General features: G+C 35.3%; 1 protein-coding gene across 16 annotated transcripts in view; it reads left to right on the top strand.

Annotated features, from left to right (window-relative positions):
• The window catches only part of PHF20L1 (PHD finger protein 20 like 1), an 85,291-nt gene that overhangs the window by 9,709 nt on the left and 51,273 nt on the right, over positions 1–24,309 (top strand). For 7 of the 16 annotated variants that reach the window (XM_078071988.1, XM_078071993.1, XM_078071992.1 and 4 more), the window contains exons 3-8: positions 10,194–10,365; positions 10,510–10,594; positions 14,048–14,136; positions 14,360–14,449; positions 18,942–19,155; positions 19,729–19,857. In XM_078071988.1, the coding sequence (XP_077928114.1) occupies positions 10,194–10,365; positions 10,510–10,594; positions 14,048–14,136; positions 14,360–14,449; positions 18,942–19,155; positions 19,729–19,857 (779 nt within the window). Of the gene's footprint in view, positions 1–10,193; positions 10,366–10,509; positions 10,595–14,047; positions 14,137–14,359; positions 14,450–18,941; positions 19,156–19,728; positions 19,858–24,309 lie in introns of those variants that run through there. The other 9 variants (XM_078071990.1, XM_036091143.2, XM_078071991.1 and 6 more) reach the window with 6 other exon arrangements.

Raw genomic sequence — 24,309 nt, 5'->3', positions numbered from 1 at the left:
ACCTTGGGCTTATTGTGTGTGTGTGTGTGTGTGTGTGTGTGTGCAGGTGCGTGTGTGTGCAGGTGCGTGTGTGTGTACTCATTTAATGGCAGGGGTTGGACTGAAAGAGAAGATGGTTTTATTTGCTTATCTGACATTTGGTTGAAGGTCAGTGGTTGTATATCGCATGCATCCAACTGTTCGTGACATTGTTCCTGCTAAATTTTATCACTGTGTATTGTGAGATTTTACACTTGCCACATCAAAGTAGATGATGCTTTATTTTGTGATGGGGAGTTGATCAGAGCCATTAATTGGGAAATAATTTATCGGGTGGTAATCAACTCTACTAAAAAAATGTTCAGCAGTTCTAGTTTTGCTGCGTAGACAGAACTGGTATCTACAGATGCTGAAAAGTTTTTAATTTTGTTTTTAGTTGATATTTTAAGTGAGGAAGAAAATACTAAGTTTTAAATATCAGTAGTATAAAATTTTTTTCTCATTTTTTTATTACATTTTTTATTGTTATGTTAATCACCATACATTACATCATTAGTTTTTGATGTAGTGTTCCATGATTCATTGTTTGTGTATAACACCCAATGCTCCATTCAGTATGTGCCCTCTTTAATACCCATCACCGGGCTAACCCATCCCTCCCACCCCCCTCCCCTCTAGAACCCCCAGTTTGTTCTCAGAGTCCTGAAATTTCAAAACAAATTAACTGATATTGAAAAGACAGCTTAGTTTTGCTATTCTTCATAAGGTTCCTAGTTTTTAGTATTTTTGTATGACTTTTTATTTTGAAGAACTATTGACTGTTCCTACTATTACCTTCCATAGATCATTAGTCAACAAATAGAACTTTTCTTTTTATTAAATTGGAAATTGGTATACCAGTATTACATTATTTCAGTAACTATAATTAACTCAACTTTGAGAGAATTGTTGCAGTGAATTTGAAGAAAATTTGGATATTTAATACTCGATGTGTCTTAAAAGTATTTTTTCATTGCCAAAAAGCTAACCCTCTTTAATTAAAAATGAATCTGTTCTAGTTCATCATGGTTAGGTAAGGTAACAAAGCTGCTTACATGAAATGATTTTATTCCTAAAGATACCCAGCAAAGCTTGTTGAATTTTGGCAGGTTGGTAAAGAATGAACCCAAAGTTTTGGGGATATCATGAGATGTGGTTACTATTCTAGAAAATTTTGGCAAATGAATTGTGACTTAATGAGGCAAAAACTAAGTGTAGGATTATATTTGTCGAACTAGGTTAGTAAATATTATTTTTAAAGTCACTTAGTGTTTTTCTTAGTTCTATAACAAATCATACTCTAGATTCCTATATTTGGGGGTTGGGAGGGGCAGAGGGAAAGGAGAGAGAGAATCTTAAGCAGGTTCCACACTCAGCATGGAGCCCCATGCAGGGCTCGATCTCAGTACTGCAAGATCTTGAGCCAAAACCGAGAGTTGGATGCCTGACCAACTGAGCCACCCAGCCGCCCCTTGATTCCTATCTTAATTTTTAAATTTATTTTATAACAATTTTGAAACACCCTAAAAGTTAAGCTACTTTCTTTTCTCAGACTCTTTGATTTTAATGTGATGTTTCATACTTAAGCACAGTTGAGATACAGTATACCTTTTGTTTTGAGAAATTTTAATAATAAAACAAGAGCGTTTTTATGTATAGGGAGATGTTTATTTTGTTCTGTATAATGAAATCTGTTTTCTATACTCTTTGGGCTAACAAAAACCAATTTTAGGCATTTTGTATCAAAAGCACTTATATAAAATTGAATTTGCAAGAAAAACATGATATAATCTGACTTTCATATTATTTTTGTTTTCAGTACCTCTTGGTAAGAGCACCCTATATTTGAAACACTGCAGTAAGTGTGATAGGAGCTGAAAATCATCAGTTGGCAAGACCAGAATATATATTGAATGTAAGCACAGTCTTTAAGGACAGACAAACCTCAGTTCAGAGATCTACTGCTTAAATACCTGTTTTTACTTGAGCAAGTTACTTAACTGTTCAGAGCCTTTGTGACCTCTCTTTAATAACTGGGAGCAATAATAGTACCTAACTCGGAAAGGTTCTTTGAGGATTAAGCAAGATGGTGCTTATTAAAAGCTTATCATGGTTTTTGCCACATCAGAGGCACTTAGTAAATGTTAGCTTTAATTAAAATAACAGCATGAATATTGGTTATTTTAAGTAGAGAGGAGTCAGTGTAAATCCTTAAAACTTGTATCAATAGGTATATAAACCACCTATAACTACCTGTGGTAGTAAAATAATTTTCTAAGTGCTAAATATTAAGAAATAGAAACTAAGTGGATGTCAACCTGCTAGAGTTTAGAGTTTTGTGACAAAATTAAGTAACGAGGAGTTTGGTCCTGTTAGTCTGAACAAAGTATATGAAATACACAAACTTTTGGTAAGATACTGGCATTTTTTGGATAGAGTAGGAAAGGAATTCTTGATAGTCTAATTGATTCTTATGGTGGAAGATGGTAATGAGTAGAAAGGTAGGTGTAGGCACTTTGATTGGTTAGAACTGACTGAATGAATGTAGGCATGGCAGGAGATTGAGGTGCTAGGGAGATAGACAGCAGTAGGAGTTTGAATCCAGGGATCTGAAATGAAACCTTAATTTGAAAGGTGGCAGTATCAAGGTTCTAAAGGAAAACACGTGGCTAACTCGGATCTTACCCGTTCTTTCCTGCAAAGGTTGTGGACAGTTAGGCAGCAGGGTGGTCTGGCAGCTTGTACTGGACATGTGTCCTGAGGGTGGATGCCCCTGAAAAGAGGACATGAGGGATGATGTCATGGGACGCTTAGAATTCAGTGTTGGAGAAGATGTGATTTTGACATATAAGCTATTATCTGAATGTTCTGGAAAGTCTAGATTCTTTTGTACTTCATTTTGGAATGTCAAGTTTGAATTAATCAAAAGAGTTTTGTTTTCAGTATGTTCTTCAAGTGTGAAACAAATTAACATGCGGTACCTAAAAGCACTTCCTCTAAAAATACTATAATAATACTAGATGACATTGTTCTTGTAGTTTAATCAGTAAGTTGAATGGGTGAGAGAATGCTTTTGAAAATTACAAAGCGTAATATAAATTGAAAGTGCTTCCGGGAAGCTAAAATTTTAAAAGGTTACTGTGTTATAAGAATATTATGTTTGTTTTGGATTACATTCTACATTAATTTTTATTATTTGGCAAATAATCCTCCTCCTGACATTTGTATGTGAGGGAGTTCTTACCTCTGTATTTCTAGTTCTTCGAATGTGTTTTAGTCATTTTTTATGACACACATTAGTTTCCTGCTTATGAAGTCCTTATACACAGAAGTGTCTTGAGTTGTTAATCCTAACTCCCTAAATTTCTCTAACATTTAGATTATGTGTAAGTCAGATTTCAAGTGTGTTTCACTATTTACAAATTAGAGACCTACTTTATCTAGGAGAACATCTAATTTAGGTATTCTTTCTGTGTACTACTATAATATATCTTTACTCTTAGAGCTATAACATTGTATTGTAATTGTGTTCACTTATTTGATTCTCTTTTTCTCTACCCTCCTTCCTGAATTTGAGTTTATTGATTGGAATAATACTTTTATTTGTAGCTTTATTCCTACTTTAGTGTTTGGCATACAGTGAATTAGAGACTCAGTGTTTATTGGGTTAAATGAATGAAGAACTGTCAATTTTTAAAGTTATGTATATAGAAATTTTATTCTATCAATATAAACAAATGACTGTTACTTAAAATACATAATTTGAATAACTATTGGGACAATTTTTTTTTTTTTTAAATTTGACAGAGAGAGACACAGCGAGAGGGAACACAAGAAGGGGGAGTGGGGGAGGGAGAAGCAGGCTTCCCGCCGAGCAGGGAGCCCAATGCGGGGCTCGATCCCAGGACCCTGGGATCATGACCTGAGCCGAAGGCAGACGCTTAACGACTGAGCCACCCAGGCGCCCCAAGGGACAAATTTTTAAAATACTTTGCCTTTTTGTTGGGGTGGGGGTCACTGGGCTGGCTCAGTTGGTTAAGCATAGGACTCTTGACTTCAGCTTAGGTCATGATGTCAGGGTCATGAGATTGAGTCTGCTTAGGATTCTCTCTCTCCCTCTATCCCCCATCCCCGCTTGTGTTCTCTCTCTCTCAAATAAATAAGCCTTAAAATAAAATACGTTCCCTTTTTGATTAATGTGGCACTTATTTCTCAGAGTGAATTCTGATGGTCTTTAGGACATTAATAATGTTGTCTGGCCTTGTTCAGTGGATTGTTACCTATCAACGAGTAGTTAACAACTCTGCCTGGTGGCTTAAGTGCAGGAGGTCCTAGGCCATAAGTGTGTCAAGGAATTTCTCTTGTCATTTCCTCATGGTTGACTTTTCTTTATCAATATAAGTAAAGATCTGGATATATCCAAATAGATGACAAATCAGAATGAGCTCAAATAATCTTTAATTGTTTTAGTGTTAATATATTGAATATAATTTTTTTTTAATAGCTGCATGCCCATTATTTCTTTTTCCTTCCAAGGATAATGGAGTACCTATATTATGAGTGTTAATAGATAATCTTGCCTTCCAGAAAGATTTTTGTTTTTAGTCATGGACCCCTTTGAAAATCTGATTGAAATTGGTAACTCCCCCTCAAGAGACTACTGGTTCGCAGCTATATGAACTATGGCATTTTGCATACAGTCTCAGGGCATTGTGGTCTCCTGATGTAGTGAGCGAATCAGGACCTGCCCATGTAAAACAGGTGAGCTAGTATAGCAATTCATCTGTAATGGTAATTCCCACCTTAGATTTCTCATATTCTTTTTGTGTTTTGACAACACTCAAGAGTTGATACTGTAGGGAACTGACCCAGTATATTCATTGTACAACCAACCTCTTTGGTCAGTATTTGGTTCTTAATGGGTTGTGGATTTGGTCCAGAATCCATAGATATTGCTACTTTGAACAGTCTTGTATAAGTGGGAGATAACCAGTAACAGTGTTAAAATGCTGGTATTCTCAGATGAGGCAATAAAGCATTATAAGAGTTCAGAGAAGATGAAAATAATTTTTGTTCTTGGTAATAGATTTGTTCTACTCAGTAATTATAGCCACAGTTTAACTTGACCATTACAGGACTTTGACCATACTAATTCAGAAAGGGTCCTGAGGAATCAGTTGACAGATGATGATAGTAGAATTGCATGTATGAAAATTCTATGAAATTCAGCAAAGATCATTGTCAAATCTTCTCAATATTTCTGAATGCTATTTGTTTCCATTAAGCCTAATAACCAGTTTTAGGGTGGATTATATTTCTTGTTAAGTTTGCTTGTTACACTTGTTCGGAATCAAGTGTAAAAGACACCAGACCTAGGCAGACCTAGAACAATGAAGGCAATCCCTTGTTTTCCACACAAGTAAATATCAGTTAAGTAATGCATGAGTTTCAGACCGGGATTATAGTAGGGGATGTCGATAGTGAACATTTTACAATATTTTGAAGTAACAGATGATAAGGGTAAGAGAGCTCTGTGTAGAATTCTCACACTGAGGAATCATACTTCGTCTCTTTCTTTTGAACCCTTAAGAAATGCCAACCACGGTGTTTCCTTTTCTTCTTATCCCTCATTGCTTTAACTCTGAAACCCCACCCAGTCTCCCACTTCTCAGATCTTTGCCCAAATCAGTCATAAGTGTCTGGGACTCCGTTCTTTAACAGTTTTCCATGATTTAGCCTCTAAAAAGATGACAAAACAAAAACTATCACTAGATCTTCCAAATTCATTAAGAAAAATTTTACGTTCCATTCATACTCAATTATAATAAAACAATTGTGCATCAAAATAATGTCGCTCTAGGTCAAGATAGGCATTTGTGAATACACTTATTCAACAGTATTTTTCATTCACTGTGTGTATCAAGGCATTATTACTGTGGGCCATTTGCTAGAACAGAGAGATCATTTCACTATATAGGGACTCTATGTTAAGTTGCCATTTTGTGCATTTTACATGTATAGCAAAGATTTTGATGAGGGTTTTTTTTTCCTGAGGTGTCAGTGATTAACCAAGTTAAGGGATTTCCTATTGTTTGTAGAATGACAGGGCATTTTGTTAGTTTGCTATTACAAAGCCCTTCAGTTTGAACCTAGCTCATGAGTCCAGTGTGATGTCCCACTATTCTCCTTTATTCACCGTGCTTGTTGTATAGTTTAGCCAAAGGGAACAGGTTTCCTTGAACTGTCCCTCCAATCTTTGATCAAGAGGTTCTTGAGGACAGAAACCTCATTCCGCTTCTCTCTGAATCCTCATTATTTGGCTGATTGCCTAAAGTTGGTTTTAAGTAAATGAACATTGATTGGCTAACTGAAAGTGTGTACACTTTACCTGTTTTTGTACCTTGTTCATTAAGTCTAAATCCTAGAAGTTCCTTACCAAGACCAACATAGATAATGTCTCCCAAGAACATTCAGTGAATTCCCCAATTTTCTCTGAACTATTATTAATAGCATTTTATGTAAAATTTTTGTATATACTTACCAGTTTACCATATATGATATAATTACTTTGATATACGCATTATCCCATTTCTCCTGTAGGCTTTTGTGCCAGTTGGTTTTGGCTATGAATACTCTACCATGTGTACTCTTGGACTGTGTTACCTATACCTTGGGGGGTTACCAGGATCCAGGGAGATAAGGTATATAAAGAGCAGTTGACAGTCAGTAAGGAAAGAACATAGAGCCTACTAACATACATGTAAATATTCTGATTCTTTTCTCTCCTTATCTGACTCTAAGCTAAGCTCCTTAAAGGTAGGAGTTAATTATGTTTCCCTTTTCTGTACCAACAGTGCCTAGCAAGTGCCTTAATCTTATTAGATGCCCAAATATATATGGAATGAATGAACAGAAACTTAGTCATTCTTGATAATGGTAATATTTATGGCACTTTTATTTAAGGTTCAAAATTTGATTAGTAAATGTTATAAAAATTAAAAGAGATAATCTTGGGTATTTGTGTTACTTAATTCTTGGCCTTCATCCGAAGTTTATCAATCTCTAGATATTTATGTAAAGTGTATATAACATGCTATAGATTATCCAGAAGCAGTTCCCCAAAATATAAATTTTAGTCTGGTTGTTACCTCAGGCATCCTGTCAGTGAACGGAATTTGAAATATTTTAGCAAAACTCTAAGTTTCTTAAAAATGCAACCCAGATAAAATGATTTGAACTTACTTGGATTCTGACTCTTTGCCGAATTCAGTCAAGTTATGAAAATAAAGATGTATTTAACTCTATTACTGTGGACCATTCTCACTTGGAGAAATGTTTTAAATATGTGGAGTTGTTTATATTTGAATTTGAAGGAACCTAGAGAATAAACCCCTGATATTTTGATCAAAAATAAAAAGATGTGATAATAAACATGTGGAATTAGAAATTTATCCATTTCTATAATTGATAGAAAATGTCTTTATAATGGTGAAGTGGCCAGTGAGTGCTGGAAAATAAACCAAAGAACATTCTTACCTTTAGGTTTCCCTCAGTGCTAGTGCCAGTTTTTATGTTTCAAGAACCGGAGGAGCAAAAACATACAATCAGAGCAACACTGCAAAAGACAATCATTAAAGCATTGATGCTCAGTGGGTGGGGTAGGCATGTTCACCTGGGGGAGTATGTTAATTCCCTGGGTTTTCTTGTGTTTATGCTTTTCTTTTTTTTTTAAATTTTTTATTGTTATGTTAATCACCATACATCATTAGTTTTTGATGTAGTGTTCCATGATTCATTGTTTGTGCATAACACCTAGTGCTCCATGCAGAACGTGCCCTCTTTAATACCCATCACCAGGCTAACCCATCCTCCCACCCCCCTCCCCTCTAGAACCCTCAGTTTGTTTTTCAGAGTCCATCGGTCTCTCACGGTTTGTCTCCCCCTCCAATTTTCCCCCCCTTCATTCTTCCCCTCCTGCTATCTTCTTCTTTTTTTTTTTCTTAATGTATATATTATCTGTTTCAGAGGTACAGATCTGTGATTCAACAGTCTTGCGCAATTCACAGCGCTCATCATAGCACATACCCTCCCTAGTGTCTATCACCCAGCCACCCCATCCCTCCCACCCCACCCCCCACTCCAGCAGCCCTCAGTTTGTTTCCTGAGATTAAGAATTCCTCATATCAGTGAGGTCATATGATACATGTCTTTCTCTGATTGACTTATTTCGCCATTTGCAATGACGTGGATGGAACTCTGGAGGGTGTTATGTTTATGCTTTTCTTTAACAAAACGTTTCTTCATCCATACTCATTCCCCAAAAAAGACTGAGAAGAGTAAGCTCTAACTTAAGGTTATAACGTCAACAGCCGTCTTAGTTCTGAAGAAATGTACAGATTGTCTTTAACATCACTTCTTGTTTGTCCTGAGCAATCCCCGAGTGGCCGGTGTGTGTCTGTCATTGGACTAGATGTTGGGGGATGGGGGATACAAGGATGGACATGACTCTGTTATTCCTTGAAGCTCACAGGCCAGAGCATGTCCCTTAGATTTCTGCTATCACGAGAAATGTTAATAAGAGTTTTGTGATAAAAGGATTACCTATTTCTTTTACTTCGGTAATAGTAAATGTTTTATCCACGTTGACGGGACCAAGAAGCCTTTCAATAAAGAAAACAGTATGACTTGTTACCCAGTATTTTCCCACTCTATTTAACCGCCAGACCCTTTTGTGGGTCATGGGTATTAATTAAGTTGCAAGGTTATAAATGCTCCACAGCACACAGTTTGGGAACCTGCCCTGAGATGGTTATTGGCCATGTAGGTGCAGTGAGAGCAGCTGGGGCAGGGAGCTGGGAGGTCTTTACACAAGGGATTACACATTAAACCAAGCCTGGAATGAGGAGTAGAAAAGGAAGGGGGGGATAGAGTTTAGGGCTAGACAGAAAGAACAGAGTGTACAAATGCACAAATGTTTGACAGAGCTCGGTGTTTTTGAGGAAGCCCCAAGTAGTTCAGTATCATTAAACTGAAGTGGGGAAAGAAGCTATACACCAGAGAAGGATTCAGGGCCCTTGAAATGTTTAAGAAGCCTTGAATAGCATGAGTGATGTATAAAGCCCGTAGTAATCAGTTCCTAAAATTTGAAGTTATGTAAGGTCTGTCGTGCTTCAGAGTGAAAGCCAATTTTCTGTAGGGAGAAGAAAAGTTCCAGATTTGTCAAAAACTAGCAAAAATATGAAACTATTATGGCTGAATCATCTACCCTGTGCTGCTATTGAATTCTTAAGGTTATTTAATGATACTTTTTAAAAATTTTTGAGTCATCTGTGAACATTTAATATGATACATTAGGAGCGATGAAGCAATTCTCCATGTTAAAAGTTTCAAGTTAATTTCTATTTCAGAATTTATAGTAGGAGAATCATCACACATAAAGACAGAACAATGTGATGTTATTTTTATATTTTAGAATTTAAAGTTTAACTGAGCTTTCCCTACTATCATTGATGCACGTTATAAAACATTGGAAAGTGTAGAGAAATATAAAAAACAAAGTGGTTTTGTGCCATAAAGAGACAAATGTACGTGTCAGTAGTTTTTGCTAGACAAATTTGTTTTACATACTTATAATTCTGAACACAGTGCTGCTACTTTTTTTCATTTTCCACATTGTGTTTTCCACATGTGTAAATACCACATTTAAAGACTATGTAACATACCATTCAATGGATATACCATTGTTTGTATAGCTGTAGCCAGTCTCCAGTTTTTCTAACTAAATTTTTAGATGGTTTCTATTTTCTTTGTTATCATAAACATTTTGTATATATGGTTCCAGAATTGTAATGATAGAGTTAAAAAGTGGGAATGTGTTTAAGGCTCTTGAAGCGTGTTTTCAAATTACTTACCAAAACAGGACAAGTAATTTATATTTCCATTGGGAGTGTATTGAAGTATTTATTTCACTAGGTATTGAGACCAATCATTTAAAAAGAAAAAAAAGACAAAAATAACAAACTTTGTTGGTTCAGTAGTTTAAAAATCTGGACCCATATTGTTTTGTTCATGGTTTTAATGGTAAGCAATATTTCAGTTAAATTATCCTTTTTAATACTTTGTGTAAACAAATGTAAGAATTTTCTCTTGATATGAAGCTCCTTTTTATTTTGGAGGTATCCTTCACGAATTGAAAAAATTGACTATGAGGAGGGCAAGATGTTGGTTCATTTTGAGCGTTGGAGTCATCGTTATGATGAATGGATTTACTGGGATAGCAATAGGTTGCGACCGCTGGAGAGACCTGCATTAAGAAAAGAAGGGCTAAAAGATGAGGAAGATTTCTTTGTAAGTATTAAGCTTTTTCCATTTGCTAGCTATGTAATGATACATTTCAAAAGGAATTCTGTTAAATATTACAAAAGCTTATTTTTATAAAGGAAATGCTTATTTATTATACATGGTATTGATCTTAAAAGTTGTTTAAAATAGGATTTTAAAGCTGGAGAAGAAGTTCTGGCTCGCTGGACAGACTGTCGCTATTACCCTGCCAAGATTGAAGCAATTAACAAAGAAGGTATGTATTTGAAGTAATCTGAGATTTACAATGGGATTAATAGTAAAATTTAACTGGATTTCTAATTTTAATTAATTGTGTAATTGTTACATATGGTTGTTACTTTTCTTTGTTTCAGACTTAATAAATTTCCTGCTAATATTCTTTTTTGGGAGTATTTTATTTGTAAATATAGAATAACATGACACCCGATCTACTTACTGCCTAAATAAACTTTAGGAGCAGTAGATAATTGGTTAAAATTGTGCAGCATTCAGTTCACAGGCTTACATTATATGCATTTTATTTCTTCTTCTCTGTTTCTAGTTTGTCGGCTAAGGTATTTTTATGAGCAGTTCAACCAGAATGTGAGGGAAGGTTAAAGATACAAGGAAATTCAAATCAGGTCAACTTGGAAGTAAAATACAGTACAGTGTTTTCTGAGGAAAGAGTGTGAAAATTTATCAATTTGAGGGTTTCCTTTATTGCATCTTTCCCCTGCCCCTGTTTTCTTCATTTCTATAGATAAAATTGAAAGTTAAGTTTTCTAATAGCCTTTGTGGTATCTTATATGATACTGAGCAAAAATTACTGAACTGATCAAATGTTGAAAATAACACAGAAATCAGGTATGTTAGTGTGACCGAAGACAAATACATCTGTTGGGCATATAATGTATTGAAAAAAACAGAACTTCTAGACTGATTAACTTGGAAAGGCTTGAGAATTAGTATTTAAATTAGTATTAGGAATATACTTAAATATTTTATTTTTTTAATTTCTTATTTAAAATCTCACTTTTAAAAGTTGTAAAATAGTTTACAAGTGTATATTTCAAGTAAGTAATACATTAGTTTTCTATAACAATTTCTTAAACTTGACCACTCATTCATTCTTTTCACTGAAGAGACACACATTGAGTGACAGCTTCTTTGCAAGAGGAGCATTTAATCTAAGTAAGGGGATGCTTCCTTTAAACCTGAAAGACAAACAAGTCAGCTAGATAAAGAAGGAATAAAAGGCTTTTTCAGACAGAAGAAATGGTATATTGCAGAAGAACAGAAGAGAGGCCTTTCACTTTTTAGGAATTGCAAGACTTTGGTGTGACTGGAATGAGGGAGTCCTTTAAAGGGAATAGAATATCAGAAGAGGTGGGAGAGAGAAGCAAGGATCTGTGTATGCAATGTCTTGTTACAGAATTTGAATTTTATTTGGAGGTGATGGGAAGGAACCGTGGAAGGGATTTAAACTGAGGAGATTTAAAGTAACAAACTTGAGAAAAAATGGGAGCTAAGAGGAGATAAAAGGGGAAAACATTTAAAAAAGAGATATATTAAAGAATGTTAGGTGTGGAAAAGTAAATCATTGCTGTCTGGCTAGAAATTATGATATAACTTTACAAAGGCCTATTCCAATTTATTGCTTTAAGGAATGGAAATAACAAATATGGCTATGATTTTACTACCTACTTCTAGTCACCTTACTCCAGGAAGAGTTGAGGGGCATCTCCGTTGTCAGGTTTGCCGGTTACTTTTCCTTTTTTATTTCACTGTGCACTTAGACTTCTTGAGAGCCCATATCCTCCCTGTGTCTTACACACGTGCACTCCCTAGCTTTCTAGTCCAGAGCCTAACACATAGGCAGTCAATAACAGTTTGTGGAAGGAAAGGAGGAGGTAATGGATCAATTCTGTTGGATAGTAAATGGACCCACCCAAAATAAAAGAATATGAAGCACAATTAAACAACATTCTCTATTTTAAGGAAGAGCAGTTCCTTTAAGAGTGGAGAGCTTTGAGACGTTGCCTCCATGCTTAAAGCTCCTTGGGAGTATAGCATATACAAGTCCATGTGTACACACACATGCAATGCACTCAGAAGCAAAGGCCCCATATTTTATCCTATCCCGTTTGTCAATGGGCATAGAATACAGAAAATTAAATTTGTATTAGTGGAAGAGTGAAGACACTTATTGTAGTCTCTGCCATTTCAGGAGGAGTTTAAGTGAGCCCTTAGTGAAATATTGGCAGATGTAATTTCTTTTTAAAAAATCTCCATTGGAGGTATTTGTTTTGTGATGTCTGTATGCCCCACATGGTGGATGAGCCTGCCCAGCCCATGACCCCAAAGAAAAACAAAGCAAAGGAAGCCTTCAAGAGGCTTTCTGTTCACTGTAGAAGCTAAACAAAACTAACAAAAATGAACGTTTAGGTGTTTGAAATATGTCTTAGGATAGTTGAAGAGGAGGAACAGATTTGTAAACTGGAGGGAACAGGGAAGTGTTCATATTATGGGTGGGATTTAAAGAGCTGATCCTTGAAGAGTAGGTTGGAGGGAGGAAAGGAGAAAGGCATCATGAGAGCTGAAACAGTGTGATCAACAGTGGAGAGGGATGAATGCCCAGCTGGCGTAGTGTGGAGCCTGCTCTCCTCTGCAAGGCCATTAATGAAGAAGGAAGAGAACAGTTGTGATGGCAGTGTAAGGTGCACGTATGGTTTGGTATTCTCACAATTTTCCCAGTGTTTTTATATCCTTGCTACTCAGTGGATTAGTTTTTTTCAGTAACTTGGGTCTAGATCTTTATATCTTCAATATTGTGAATTATGCTAATTATAGAAAAGATGAAATCAAATGATGTTCAAATTAGAAAATTAAAGAAAATCTTTGTACATATATATCTGGCTTTGGTGCCAGCTTCTAAGCCAATCATAGTAATCATCCCACTTATTGTTTATACTTCTTTTGTAAAGGTCAAGTGTCTGTTTACTTAAAGTGGCTCTCAGCCCTCATTTGTACAGGAAATGATAGAAAAATATTGAAATTTCTTAAGTATAAAATCTATGTAATTTATACATTTTGTGGTAGTACTGACTTTTGTTGACTTGAAAGCATGACTTCTGTAACCCAAAGTGAATATACTTTGTGATTGTCATGCAAACAGGGTCTCAAACCCTAAGAGCAGAATAAGTGAGTGGGGAAGGCATGGGGTTGGGGGCGTAGTTATGGCTGTGCTGCTGCTTAGGGGACTGCTGTGGACAGAGCCTTCAGCCTCTTGGAATTCAATGTCTGTCTGCACAGCAGCACTTTCACCTAGATGGTCTGTAAACTATTTTCTAGCTTAGAAGCCTGTGGATCTGACTCTTATTTGCCAGTTCATTAATACTGTGAATGGAATGATCTCTCCTTGAGTAAATGATTTTTTGTCTCTATATCAGTTCTCTCTCTAAAAAGAAACTTTCAAAGAGAGCAAAGGGTAATTCCTATAGAAATATTATTTATGTTTGTAAATAATGATTTTATTAGAGGGAAAGGAAAAATAAACTTTAACCCACTTGATGGAGTTCTTAACGTGTGTGTTTGCAGTTACTGCAATTACAGTGTATATACTTCTGTCAGGGCATTACTTGTTAGATTTCAAATGTTGCTGTAAGATTCAGTTGTATTTTCTAATGATTCTGACTTGCTCCTGTTTCAGGAACATTCACAGTTCAGTTTTATGATGGAGTAATTCGTTGTTTAAAAAGAATGCACATTAAGGCCATGCCCGAGGATGCTAAGGGGCAGGTAAGGGTGTTCAGCATTCCTAGCTACCCAAAGGGATGTCTTCTTGAATGGTGACCAATCAAAACAAAATTTATATATATATATTTTAAAGTGAACTAATTGTAGGATTATGTGCTGATAGCCCCAAATAGCAGCAAGAAAAAGAAGCTTAGAATGTAAGATAAATTATACACTTGATTTTTGCTTCTTTGGCTTTAGACCTGCTAAAGTTATAGGTCACTAGTTTCTGTTCCAGGTGAAATCCCAGCATCCACTAAGCTGGTGTTGTCCTATCGACCCAGCTGGATCGTGTAACCAGTCTATGGGAAGTGAGGTAAGTGCCTTTTTTTAATTTCATTTTGTTTTTCCTGGTATATAGTATCATTTAGAAAGTTAATTTTTAATATAAAATTTTATATTGAGCTTCTTATCTTCTTCTTTCCTTTTATAAATCATAGTCATTAATCTTCTTTCAAAAGGCGCTTACCTGACACTCTGTAGGCTGTTTCAGGTAGGGCTCTCTGAGTCATGGGATGTAAGCAGTCTATTACATGCTTTGTCACTGCTCAAAGCAAGAAAGAACGGTAAGCATTTAAAGGAGAATCTGGGATGAAGTTAAAACCATGATTCCATTGGTTGAATATGTTTCCTGAAAGATTGGAAAGAAAAGGTGCCAGTAGAAATTTAAAATATTTTCTTTTATGTTCTGCTGTTATTTGGGATTTTCAGCACCTGGACCTACAATTAATTTTAAGAATTGAAAGTAATCTATAAAAATGTCTAATATGGAAATATGCTACATATTTGTTCCATACATGTGCAGTGAAAAGTATCATTCTGAAATGTGTTGAAATCATCTGGTCAGCTCCAGCCAAATGTGTACGTTTAGTAATCTAGAAATGTACATCACCGCATTAAAAAAAAAAAAAATGATTCCTGATATCTTCTGAGAAGCATGATTGTTTTAAATCATCTGGTTTTCAAAAATTTAGTTTTGCAGTCCTCAGCTAGCAGATTTTTTTTCCCCAGTTAATATGGAAATGCAATTTAAAATGGAAGTGCTTTTGATCAGGAAATTGCTTTGTGTCTTCTTACTTGTACATATAAATAAAATGTTCCTTTGAGCATTCAGTGGTGTGATTTCTTGATTACTGCATAGAAAGATTGATTAAAACATTGGGAACTTAGTTTAATATATATCTTTAATTAAACAAAAAATATTTATTTATTTATTTTTTGCTTTAAAGCTATTATTTTATTCCGGTTATTCAAATGTTTGTGAGATGGCACTAACCCTAAAACTTCATTTTTTTTCCAAAGTGATACACTGAGCCAATTTGGGTAAAATTACAAGTTATAAAAATTAATTTATGGGATGTATTGGGTGTTTACTTTTAGTGAATAATTACATTATGACGTATATTAACATGAAAATCAATGCCAAAATATAAACTACTGAAAGAAAATAGGAGTAACGCTGTATTTCTTTCTTTTTTTTTTCTTTTTGAGAGAGAGAGAGCTTGAGAGTGTGGTGCATAAGCCAGGTTGGGGTGAGGGGTGGGAGCAGACGATGCAGGGCTTGATCTCACAGCCCTGAGATCATGACCTGAGCTGAAATCAGGAGTCGGAAGCTTGTAACCAACTGAGCCACTCAGGTGCCCTGAGTTGACACTATTATTTCTTTTAATTTACATTTTTCTTCATAATTTTTAATTACTAGCACACTAAAATATTTGTAGAATTATTTTTTATAAAATGGCCTCATTTTAGAAATGTCTTTTTTTCCCAAAAAGTTTTTGACTTGTTTTCATGTAGGAAATACACTAAGTCAGGTGTTGTGTGGGCAGTGCTGAAAGAATCCATCTTTGCGTGTATCTTAAAAATTTTGAGTACTTTGAGAATTCCTTTGTAAAGATATACAGTAAATTTCTTTTACTAAATTAGCAAAGGATAAATAGATGCAGTTTGGAAATATATTCTCTAAACTTTCTGTAGCTTTTTCTATCCTATTTTTTCTTTTTGGAAGTGTGCTGATCTAAAACTCACTAATGTTAAAGGTTTGCTCTTAAGGTCCTCTACTGTTTATAAAACTTTTTTTGCATACATTATTTAATTGGGGTCTCATAGCAAATTCTTTGACATAGCTATGACTGATACTTCTATTTCACAGTTGAGGAATTCAGAACTTAGAGAATTGAGTGACTGACATAGAATTTTGCATAACTGTAATGCACAGAATGACTCTGAACTCAATCCGATTTCTTTATTGTGTATTGCTCTTGTCTACAGGGAGCTTTGAAGCAGATCATTAGTTCTAATTCATGAAAGGATCACACCAGTTATTTTTAATAGTGAATCTTACCTGTTTAAAAATAGAAGGGCAATATAATGGGAGAATTCTTTAATGACACAACTGCAGTTATTCCATGATTAACAAGTCATATGATCACGAACTTTAGAAAAAAAAAATCTCATTGCACTTTTAAGAGCAACAATACGAATCTCTCCCAGTTTTCTGTTCGTTGTAGAGAGAAAAGAGGTGGGGATGGAATTTACCTCTGGCATTTTTCAGCATTTCTCTAACAATTTAAAAATTTCCCCACAATGTGGAACAGAGAATTAAGCACTCTGCTCTTCATAAGACCTTACAGGTACGATCTCTGCTGAATTTGGCACTTTGCTAGTTGGGCTGTACTTTGTTTCTCTTTCTGCCTTGTTGATTGCTCTCTGTCAATTTCAGTGGTGGTGCTTTTTTTTCTCTAATACTTAATGTCAGTCTCAAGGCTCAATTTAGCTGTAGCCCTTTGACTTACTCAGACCGCTCCTTGCCCCTTGTGCCTGTTCGCGCATACACTCTGATTGCCATGGCTTTGTCTCATGGTTTTCCTCTCCCTGGTGGTGCCCATCGACTCCTTTCCTTCTGCCCTTTGCCTCGAAGATTCTTGCTGCAGGACTCAGCTCCTCTGTCATGTTTCCTGAAGCCTTCCAGTAGCCTTTCTCTTAAATCAAGATTAATCTTTTGTTTTGTTTTCTTCATGGTGTTTTGTTTATTCCTCCACTGCCTCTTCTATCACACTGTCTTATAGTTAATTTTATTTGCCTTTCAGTTCCTTATAGGTAACAACAAAAAACATGGCTCTAAGTAAACCTGGGATTGGACAGTACTGGTTTATCTGGTTTGTTTTGTTTCGTTTAATTTTGTTTTTTTTTTTTTTTACAAACTAGAGACATAAATCTGTATTTCACAACTGTGTCTTTTTAAAGATTTTTTTTATTTATTTGACAGTGAGAGAGAGTGAGATCATGAGCAGGGCGGAGGGGTAGAGGGAGAAGCAGACTCCCTGCTGAGCAGGGAGCCGGGCGGGGATGTGGGGCTTGATACCAAGACCCTGGGATCATGACCTTAACCGACTGAGCCACCCAGGCACCCTGTGTCTTAATTCACTTTCCAATAATACATGTACTGGGGACACAGTTTAAATACTGAAAAAGCTAGATGCTGGTCATCTTCCAGGCAGGAGCAAAGGTGTGGTCACTCCAGGGCCTTTCGGGCAGCATCTCTTATAAATTGTCTCATAAATGCTTAGCATGCTTCTTGGCACATGTAGCAAGATACTCAATAGAAAATTGGGTGAATGAATGTGTTAGGTGCAATCACATGATAGGTTAGTTCATTTTAATCATGGAGAGAACGAGACAGATTTTGTTTGTTGGTTTATTTTTAATGGCTTATTGTCTTCACCGTATATTTTCAAGACTGAGCAGCCATCAACCTATATCACCTAATGATTGACTTCTGTTAATGTAACCTGTGAAGTAAATGCATTTGATGTTGTGAAGTAGTTTTTAGTTATGTGGGCTAAGAATTTAACGTATTACCCATTTTGGTTGAATTTCAGTTGGTCTGAAGCTTAGTGGTCTCAGTGGAAGATTAACTGTAGAGATAGTACAAATACTTGTTTAAAAAAATCTTTTTTTATTGTGAAAATTTAAATGTTAGTACCACTTTTTAAATATCTTTTCATATTTTTTACAATAAGCATTTTTAGTTAAAAATAAAATAGTAATATTAAAAATTATTTAGCAACAAACTGAAAATACAAACACAGAAAGAGTAAATATTTGCATCTCAGAAGAATGGTAATCAACACAAATCCTAGGAAGTTGAAGAGGGAGGGAAATTAATCTGGGGCCTGACAGCATGTATTTCACCTTGATCAAATCAAGTGGCTCTTTTTCTTTCACTAGTAATATTAAGCTGTTGCGGTAAATTGGTGTCCAAACTTTCAAAGCTTTAAAAATTAATAAAATCATACCTTGAATTCTATGAAATTGACCATACTGTGAGTGGTACATTCTTCCTAACAAGGAACAGTAATTTGTTCAGTGGAAATATATTTCTTTTAATCTTTACAGAATTGCAACGAAAGCATTTTTCTCTTCTGTTAAGGTTTGTTGTATTCAGAAAAGAAATGCAATTTGCCACTTGAATCTAAAGTACTAAGAGCATCATGTAGTGTTCCATATTTGTTAGAGGGTTGCCTCTATTATTTTAGATTTTATTCCTGTGAAAACATACCAGAGAAATATTTGTTACTGAATATTTTCCGATTTCATGTAAGGTTATACAATCCAACTAACCCATTAGATCATTAAATTTCATAATCACCATGTTGATTTATCTTGTAAATATAATTAATTTGATTTTTATATTTGTGTGCGTGTGAGGGTAGCTTTGAAAATGTGAGACATGTTTTTATTCATTAGTGTAATTAAATTTTGATTAATTTTTAATACTTCACATGTTTTGTGTTTTTCCTTTGGAGGATTGGATAGCTTTAGTCAAAGCAGCTGCTGCAGCTGCAGCCAAGAATAAAACAGGGAGCAAGCCTCGCACCAGCGCCAACAGCAATAAAGAGAAAGAGAAAGATGAGAGGAAATGGTTTAAAGTACCTTCAAAGAAGGAAGAGACTTCAACTTCTATAGCTTCTGCAGAAGTTGAGAAGAAGGAAGATCTGCCCACATCTAGTGAAACACTTGGTACAAAATATGTTCTTACGTTCATTCTTTGTGGCAGGGTAAACTCGCTTAGAGAGTAAGCCAGACCCCTTAGCTACCTGCAATTTGAGGGTGTGGTCAGATGATTGGGCTCGTCCCTCGCATGAATGGTTAACTTCTACAGAAGTTACAGTTACAGAGCTGAAGTTTACTGGTCTAATATGGGTATTGGATAATGGGTGACCTCAGTATTCTTGAATAGAAATGAGTTCAGATTTTGACTTTTAAGTTCTTGTTAGTAGGCTTTGGGGTATTTGTTTTGTGTTTTTTTTCTTTAACTTTTTAAGTGCTTCTGCATGTATTTTGGTATGTAATATGGAAAAAGCAGTGAGTCATTTTCTTCCTGCTTTTCTTTCCTAAAGGATAACTGCTTAATAGTTCTTTATTTCTAATATATTAGTTTGGAGAAATTTGTGTTTCTTAAAGTTCTATGTTAATCAGTAGGTTAAAAAAAATTAAGTGCAAATCATTTTTACGATTTTGCTATTTAAAAAAAAATCATGTTTTTTAACTTTGGATTCTAGATAAACTCTCATATATGTATTCTATTAAAAGTAGGACTTCATGTAGAGAACGTTCCAAAGATGGTCTTTCCACAGCCAGAGAGCACATTATCAAACAAGAGGAAAAATAATCAAGGCAACTCATTTCAGGCAAAGAGAGCCCGACTTAACAAGATTACTGGTAAACTACAATGATTCTTTTGGGGTGAGGGGGAGGATTGGAGGGTTTGATTTTAGAGTAGTCTGCTTTTAATAAAGTGAAATGTATCTCTGCTTTAGTGTAACAAGCTGGTCAACAAGAAAGACAGTTACTTTATGGTTCTTCAAGGTCAACATCCTCCAACACTGTCAGCTTTTTCTGTTGCGAAATGTGAAAACTATCACATATTTTCTACCTACCTCACAGGGTTGTTGTGAGGATTGATAGGATCAAATGTGATGAAATTCCATAGTTTTAAAATCACCTGGTAGGAGTAGTTTCTATAAACACTGGATTATCTGCCTTTGTCAACCTGTGGTGACATAATCTCTGCGGTTCTAAATATTATTATGTAAACATTCTTACTCTTGCCCGGTCTCATTAAAGATGGTAGCAAATAAGGGGTGCCTGGCTGGCTCAGTCGGTGGAGCATGCAACTCTTGATCTTGGGATTGTGGGTTCAAGCCCCACGTTGGGTGTAGAGCTTACTTGAAAAAATAAAATTTTAAGAAAAAAAGATGGTAGCAAAAATGGTTGGAAAGATGAATGCTGAATTAAATTTAGTTCCTGAATATGTTAATTCCCAAAGTAAAAGTACTTTTATAAGTTTCTCAAATTTCTTACCTTCAGGTTGGTCCTTAGAAGCTCGTCTTATTTTTCTGGGCTTTGTTGTAATTTAGAAAGTAGGGTGTTAGGATGATGAAAACTCTGGAAATCCTAGCCTGGTTAGTGTTCACAGGAGAAGAGATTTAAGTATCTGAAGCAGGGCCAGTCATACTAGGCTCTCTCACTTCCAAGACCTCTTCAGTCTAATGATTCTAGTCTTTAAAAAAATTGTAAACATACTTAATTTTTCTGAATATATGTTAAAAGGGGAATTAAAATAAAGTATTTAGTCATATCTTCTTATTTTAAGGACAAAGTGTTTTTTAGTGTCTTTGGCCTAATAAAGTTATATAAACCTCTGTTGGCATTCTTTTAAATAATATGAAGAAGCTTTGGTTTCATTGTCAGATCAAAGAATAAATGGAAATTAGACATGTTGACCATTTCCTGAAGAATAGAAGCCCATTGAAAAATGACTTTGCAGCTGAGGGTTCTTTAGAACCACTGTTTTATTATAGTGTTCATTTTAAGTGATTATAATTGGTTTCAACAGGTGAGAATATTTAGTCTTTCCATTTGTTAATGTTATTTTTGTGCCTTTTTCTGATAAAGGATATTTTTGGCCCTAGGATAGGAAATATTTCAAATGAATTCACCCATTGCACCTTTTCCTTAGAAACTGTTAGCTTTGGAGAAAGTCATATTGTTATCCGAGTGATTGTTACGATGGCAGCTTAAGACTTCGGTTTGGCCCTAGCAGAGTGGAAACTAGGGTTGCATACTGTGGCAGAAGAGGAAGAGCACTTCTAGCCCCTGTGAGACAAGACTGAAAGAGCGCTACTGGAGGGGCCAAGACCAAGGGAGATGGACGTGACACTGACGCTGGGTGACTGCCAACTTACCAGCCTCAAGGGTTTTCCTGTAGTCTGGATAATCTGCTTTTAGTTTCAGGCAGTCTGTTCCCACAGGTGCCTTACTGAGAAGTTCAAGCCCAACATTTAAAGAAATAAAAGAAGAAAACAGCTCAGTGCACAGCAACGTATTATTTACCTATGGCCTTGAAAAGACAATAGTGGGGAAAACCATTTTACCGTGTGCCTCAAGGAAATTCTAATACTGGTTGCTTAGTAATACCCTGCACCTTGGGTGGAGGGACTCTGTCCTCACATCCCCTTGGGAGTCTCCAAAGAACAAGTGATAGTTTGGCAGCAGTAGAAAAATGTAAGATTTTACAGATGTGAAGTCATTATGATTTTTCCCTTTATTTACTCAGAAGATTTGAATGTATGATAATCCTTTTAATAGTTCATCTTTCTGTATTTCTGTGTTCACCTTGCAACTATATCATGCCAAAAGATAATAGATCTTAACAAGATTGTCTTCAGTGGTTGAAACTCAGGCTTGTTTCTGTGCAGTAAATTTCATTTGTAGACCATAAAAAGAGATGAGAACTACTATAAAATAGTGATTTTGTTATGGAATTATGGTGTATTTTAAATTTATCAAGCTCACTTACATATGTCTTTTTGCCTCTTTACTACTGAGAGGGATAGGGCTATGATCATGGCAGCATCTTAGCCTGCTCTGATGTATTCCCCCATACTCCATTTTATTTATTTTTGAAACCATTCTAGCTGGAAATATGTGGACCAGCCACTGGATAAATTTAATTGATATATTCACTCTCCTTCTGTTTCCTCCCTCATATACACACCCTATAGAGATTCTAAAGCCTGATTTCTCTTTAGGGAATGGTAGGTATAAGATGGCTTTTTTGAAGTTTCCAAGTAAGTACATATTTGAAATGATAGTTGCACAGCATATGTATGTTCTTCCAGAGACTTAATTTTCATTATGTAATGTCCCTTATTGATAGTTACATACTTTACGCATGCTGATTTAGGACTGACAATTTTACGGAGCGATTCCAGAGTCCATGCTTTGAGACAAAGTTGCAAGCAAACTTCAAGCGAATTTGAGTAGGTTTTAAAATACAGATTGTCAAGGGAGTAAAAGAAGAAACAGCAGCAATTGGTGCATGGTCTGTTTCTACTAGTTCTAGGAGTTCTAGAATTTCAGCCAGCTTAGATATGTGTGTGCAGCTTAAGGAATTTTAAAAATAATTAAAAAAAACCCAGAGGTTTGAATGAGCCAGTACATGTTACTGATGATAATTTCAAGAGTATTTGATTCTTATTCCCAGCAAGAACGTTGTGTTTTGGAATCCCTGGTTGAAAAGTGGAGCACAAATTTGACTACTTTTTCTTTCCTCCCCTTTGCCATTCCAGGGTACTCTGGCCTCTGTTCTATTCATTCCTATTAGCAGAGAGAGACAACTATGTATTTTGTAGATGAAGTACAGTATTGAGAAATTGTGACTTTGTGGGTGTGACTCATGAATATTTGATATTCTACTTTTACCTGATACTTACATAATAATCTTGAAACTGCATAATGCATTCTGTTAAGATAATTACAGGTACATTCTTCTGGAGGAGGACCTGTTAGTGATATATTGATAAATAATAAGTATTTACAGATAACTAAAATTCATTTGTATCTCTTTCACTTAACTCTTCTCATTTTCTCAGGATATTGCATTTCTCCCCAGCATGTTCACAGGCCAAGAAGACAGATTTTGGACAGTCTCTTAAGGCAGCAGTAATCAGAGACTTTCCAAAGCCTTTTAATCTTGTCCCCTTTTGTTGTTTGTATTTGGTACCTCTTCTGTAAGATAGCATGTATATAAAGTATGAAAAGCTTTTATCGATTGTACTGGACGCATTTGAATTCTCAGGATGCCACGTATTGTATTTTCTGATCTAATTTTGAGTAGTTTCTTATTAAATGCCCCATTACTTTTTATAAGAACATTACAAAGCTTTATTTTTCATTCACAAACCATTAGGTGGGAATTGCTTTTAATTAATTGGGTCTGTAATATCCTAATTTAAATTCACGAGTATGTCTGAATTATTTTGTTTATTTTAAAGCTTGTGGTACCTTATTTTTAATTTTGTAATTTGAGATCTCTTCTGTGCGTTGATGGGATTTAAAAAGTATTTCTGTCATCTATATGAAAGGAAGCAAAAGTAAGACATATTTAATAGACTGAAGAGCAAAATATTTGTCCTGCTTGAGTAAACCTTAGAAGTGGAACCTCTACTCAGTTTCCTGCAAAAGAACTTGATTCCTTATTTTCCTTTTTATTTCAGTAGTATTGATTCTCAAAAATATTAGCTAGAGAAGAAAAACCTAGTGAACGTGGTTTTAAATGTTAAGGAAATATACCATGCTCTATCTCTTTCAGTCATCTAAAAATATGTTCAGAAGTGCTGTTAATATAATTAGGATTGAATTTATGTTTTGTAAGCTTTTTGTAAAATTATTTCTATATTGGGTATTTCCCCCATTTAAATCTATACTTAATATTGTGTGAGCAAACTATATAGATTGTTATATCAAACTAGACCAAATATCCTTTTTAATACCAGTAATGTATCAAAATCATTGTTTTACACTCAGCCTTTTCTATCTTTACCACTTGGTTCTAATACTACTTAAAGGGTATGATTTTATCATAGTTAGATTACTTAACATCTGTGAGATTGTTATCTGAAAAAGTCAAGAGATGTCGCCACGTGGATAGCTTGATGTTACGTGGCATTTGCAGGCACTTTTTCCTCCTATTAAGTTTGCTGTAGACTGCTTCAGTAATATGGGTGGTACAATTGCTGTAGTAAGTTCACTGTTATGTCGTTGATTGTTAAAATTACTTCCTTTGAAGCTGAGTTTTTGTGTAACCATCTTTGAAATGACAGAGGTGAT

The sequence above is a fragment of the Halichoerus grypus genome, chromosome 5, assembly GCF_964656455.1.
Source record: "Halichoerus grypus chromosome 5, mHalGry1.hap1.1, whole genome shotgun sequence".
NCBI lineage: Eukaryota > Metazoa > Chordata > Mammalia > Carnivora > Phocidae > Halichoerus > Halichoerus grypus.
Note: the sequence above shows the minus strand (reverse complement) of the source record. Positions and strands in the feature narration are given on the sequence as shown.